The sequence below is a fragment of the Carlito syrichta genome, unplaced genomic scaffold, assembly GCF_000164805.1.
Source record: "Carlito syrichta isolate Samal-C Ts95f unplaced genomic scaffold, Tarsius_syrichta-2.0.1 Scaffold153937, whole genome shotgun sequence".
NCBI classification, from domain to species: domain Eukaryota; kingdom Metazoa; phylum Chordata; class Mammalia; order Primates; family Tarsiidae; genus Carlito; species Carlito syrichta.
In genome coordinates, this window is record NW_007098033.1 from 144,862 (window position 1) to 149,487 (window position 4,626).

Below are 4,626 nucleotides of genomic sequence, written 5' to 3' on the forward strand. Positions count from 1 at the left end.
AGCCTTCCAAGAAGCTGGAACTACAGGCGCGCGCTACCACACCTGGCTTGGAATTTGAAAGACATGTTTTCAATTGCCGTTTTTGTCACTCACTGGCTTTGTGGCCCTGAGCAAGTCCCATGATCTCTTTTAGCCTCAGTTTCTTCATCTCTAATTGGCATAATATCTGTCTTACTACACTTGTGAAGAAAGAGTCTGTGTGTATGTGTAGTACTTTGTAACTAAGTGTTGATAATAAGATAGTTATAGCAATGCTAGTGAAACGGATGCCTTTTTAGTGCAAAGTAAATAATAGGAAGTGGTCTTCTTTAAGGTAAGTATTTACAATGAAGTCATTTACAAAAAATTTAAGAGACGGTGGTCTTGCTCTGTTGTCCAGGCTGAAGTACAGTGGCTATTTACAGGCACAGTATAGCACACTGCAGCCTTGAACTCCTGAGCCCAAGCCAGTCTCCCACCTCAGCCTCCCCAGAGGCTACAAGCATAAGCCACCATGCCTGTATCCTTTACTTTGCTGGAAATATGGCATTTTGTGACTTAAGATTTGTGTTTTGTGCTTTAATGACAAAGTAAACTTGTCACTTTTTCAGTGATTGCTCTTTTTTTGCATCTTGGCAAGACCTCGTCTCTACAATGAATAAAAAAATAAGCCGGTAGTTCAACTACTTGGAAGGCTGAGGGGGAGAGAGCTTATTTTTGAAATAGTTTTCAAACCAAAAATTTCAAGCTGTGGAGGGGAATGATAACATTTGAGGACAAGTCCAGATTTTCATAATAATAATTTCTAGCACACTAACTTAGTAGGTCCAAAGAAACCTGTGTATACTTTATAACCATATGGATGTTCTACAAATCTTGGTATATTCATACTTTTTCAGGGTCCATTTCATACCAAACAGTGCTTAGTCTAATTAGCCTTTTTATAGAGAGCTTAGATTTTTGTGAAGTCTGGGAAACAGTCCACATTTCTTCTTATTTATTTTTTTCTTAAAGCAAACATTGTAATCAGCATTCAAAACAGTGTTTACAGAAAATGCTGTATTTGAGAGTGTGTGGATGTGTGTTAGCTTAGACACAGCAAAAGAACAATAGATTCAGAATCAGAAAGGATGAATTCTAGTTTTTTTTTTAATTTTTAAATCTTGTTTTAATTTTTATCTTTAAAAAATCAACAGATAAATTTGTATATATTTGCTGTGTACAACATATATTGACGTATACATACCTTGTGGAATTATTAAATCTAGGTAATTAATATGTGTCACTCACAGTTATCATTTTTTTGTCCTGAGGCACATTTATAGCCACTCTGTTAGCATTTTTTAAGGATGTAATATATTGTTAACTATAGTTACCATGTTGTACAATAGATCGAGATGGATTCCAGTTTGGCTTCTGCTGCTCATTCTGATCTCAGGCATAGTCCTTTAGTTAAGTGTACCTGCTGCAATGGCTTCCTTCTTAGTGAAATGACATCACTGCTCTGATGACAGTCCAAGTTCCTCTTATTTTAAAATGCCAGGATTTTGTTTGGGGGATAGTAATTTTGAGGTTTACTTTTAAGTACAGAATTGAAATGGAATAAAACCTATCCTGTAGTCTAATTCCACACTGTTATCTTTAGCTAGATATGCCATTAATATAGAGCTCTTGTGTTGAACTCAAAAACAATATATTCATAGAAAACAGCTTTCTACTGTCAACATGCTATATTACCAATCCTGTCAACATGCTATATTACCAATCCATGTGCAAGTTTAATTTTCACGGTGAATTTAAACACCAGAATTATGAATAGAGACTGTAGCTAACCTTAATAAGTGCCAATTCTTCTCATTGGTTTAAGAATTTAAAGTATTTTAACTTTTTTTTTTCCATTCTATTTCAGGCTGGTATACCCCTCCAAAGGAAGATGGTTAAATATGTTGACCTGTTGTATGTTTGGACCAATGTTGCTTTAAAGAAAATCTTTCCAACATGCAGACACAAGCTTTGAATGCCCCTATAACAGCAGTACCGAAGACGTTAGCTACTAGATATTTTAGTGGATAATCTGTCAACTGACATCTAGTATAAGTTACAGCCTTTTCATTTTGCTCATTTTAGGGATCTTGGACTGAGCAATGTGGCCTTTACTGTATTCTTCCTGATAAATACATATACTGGCCACTCCTTATCTTTTTCTTGAAAGGTGACATCTTTTAAGCAGGTGAGTCAGCATCAGGTTACTGGAGTTATGACTCTAGGGTAACTTTCCTATATTGAGCCCATAGGTTATGAGGATTTGCAATATATTGTTCCATTTAGAGCCAATAAAAGTTTAATTGGTTTAGAAAATTTAAAGTCTTCTAAATCACAATAGCTCTTTCAGGTCTAAAACCATTTTATGATATTGCCAAAATTATGACAGGAAGACTGTTCATTAAATTGCTAAACTTTTTTTATGGCTGTGTGAAGATAACGAACTGTTTCCTAAAGATAAACTCTTAATTGAGTTGTATTGTACTTCTTAGGCAAAGCAGTGCAAAGCTATGCCAGTTAAGGCTTATAAGTAATAATTTCCACTGGGGCATCAGAGTCTTGCTGGGCTGAATCTGCTTCTTGTTGGTTCAATAATTCTTATGAAGAAGAGCCACAATATAGCTTGAAGTTATTTAAGATACTAAGTCATTTTACGTTTCCATTTTATTAACGGGATGTTGCAATCATTTCTAAACTAATAAACTTATAAAGTGATTGGCACAAAGACTCCTTGAGCAAAAGCTGCACAGTTAAGTACAAAAAGATACCTAATTTGGAGACTCTAAAAAGTTTTGCTATGGTTATAACGATGACTTTCACATTGAAAAACTAATAGGAACTCTACATATGTCAATTATTTTATAAAACCTGACTCAAATCAAGGTACTCTCCATCTTGTTGCCTTACCTGAATCAGTCCTGTTTGGTTGATAATAGACTTTTTTATACACCCAGTTTGATTTAAAAGTAAATTCTAGTTATTAAGCACTTTTAAAAAAACCCAGAAGCACATTTTTCTGCACAAACCAGTTACAAAGTTCAAAGTGTTTCTTCTGCATTTGCTTTAAGATTCAGTTTTTAACTTTGTAATCCACACCCAAGAGACTTGGCACTTCCATATTATTGTGTGTGTTTAATTTCTTTTGATTCTATTTTGGTTAAGAGGGCAGTAGGTAAAGATTTTCTGGTATTCTTGTTCACTTGGTTACATTTGTATAAAGTTCTGATTGCCAGTTGCTCAGATAACAAGTGACAAGGCAGAATTCTTTAAAGCATTAAAGTTCCTTAAACCTAAGGCTAAATCTTGAATACATTATTGAATTCTTTAATATCCTAATGACTAGCAGATTGACAGCTGCACATTTGGCATGCTTTGTTTTTTGGATTTTATTTTTCATTGCAGATTTATTTGGCAATGTACAGTAAATTTTGTAAACTTGCATCAAGTTTATGAATAAAGAAACATTTAAAATCATTTTGTCACTTTTCCCTCATAAGAGATACACTACTTCTTGTGTCTGTAGGCTCTACTGAGTTTCTGAAATTGAATATTTAAGGAGAGGATGAGGTGAGGGGAGGCTTGAGAGGAAGAGAGGAAGATTAGTTTAACAAGGGAAAATGAGAGAACCTACACATTTGGTATACTCAACCTTTTCTTTGTTCCACACTCATTCTTCAATATAAATTGAAGTGTTACTTTCTTTGCGGCTGCCCCTAGTACCTCCAGTTACAAAAATCTGTCCCCTAACTTTAGCATACCCATGGGCTCCTTGCACACAGTTGTCAGGTTATCTCACATCCAAGAAGTTCAGAGGTAGGACAACTCTAGGCATTATATACCTGGGGTCTGTTCTGCTTGAGATTTTTCCCTGTTGGTTTCATCTTTTGATTATTGTGTCTGGGTGTGCAGCCACCTTACTTGGTCCAGAGGTGTAGATAATGGCCCTCTCTTCTTGTGTCTCCTTAGGAGAGGGAATCTTTAGAAGCCCCACTAAACACACTGCTTCTCTTTTCCTTGTCTAGAACAGGGGCCTGTGCCCACCCCTAAACCAACTGCTGGTGAAAAGAATGAAACTATTATGATTAGTTTGGACAAATGGTTCTCAAAGCATAATCTAGGAAACCCTGAGACCCTTTCAGGAGGTTTTTAAATTCAAAACTGTTGTCATAGTACTAAAACATTTGCCATTCTCACTCTCATTTACAAATGTACCGTGGAATTTTCCAGAGGCTATATGACGTTGATAATAGATTGAATTCAGAAGCAGATGTGAGAATCCAGCTGACTTTTAGTCAGAAATTATAGAGATTTGCAAAATGTAACATGCCATACTATTCACTATTGAGGGGGAGGAAGATTTGGGAGCTGTTTTCCGTAAAAATGTTAATGTGTAATCGATTCATTTAAAAAATGAATAAATGTTAAAGCTGTTTAAAAAAAATTTTTTTTTGAGTTGGAGTCTCACTCCATCGCCCAGACTGGAGTGCAGTGGAACACTCTCGGCCACCGCAGCCTCGACCTGCTGGGCTCCGGCGATCCTTCCGCCTCAGCCTTCCAAGTATCCGGAACAACAGGCGCGCTACCACGCCTGTAAAATTTTTGATT

General features: G+C 36.1%; 1 protein-coding gene across 2 annotated transcripts in view; it reads left to right on the forward strand.

Annotated features, from left to right (window-relative positions):
- The window catches only part of UBE2Q2 (ubiquitin conjugating enzyme E2 Q2), a 49,292-nt gene extending 45,794 nt beyond the window's left edge, over window positions 1-3,498 (forward strand). For both annotated transcript variants that reach the window (XM_008050883.1, XM_008050884.1), the window contains one exon: window positions 1,889-3,498. In XM_008050883.1, coding sequence (XP_008049074.1) covers window positions 1,889-1,920 — 32 coding nt within the window. In that variant the 3' untranslated portion in view covers window positions 1,921-3,498. The remainder of the gene's footprint in view (window positions 1-1,888) is intronic.
- The last annotated feature ends 1,128 nt before the right edge of the window (window positions 3,499-4,626 follow it).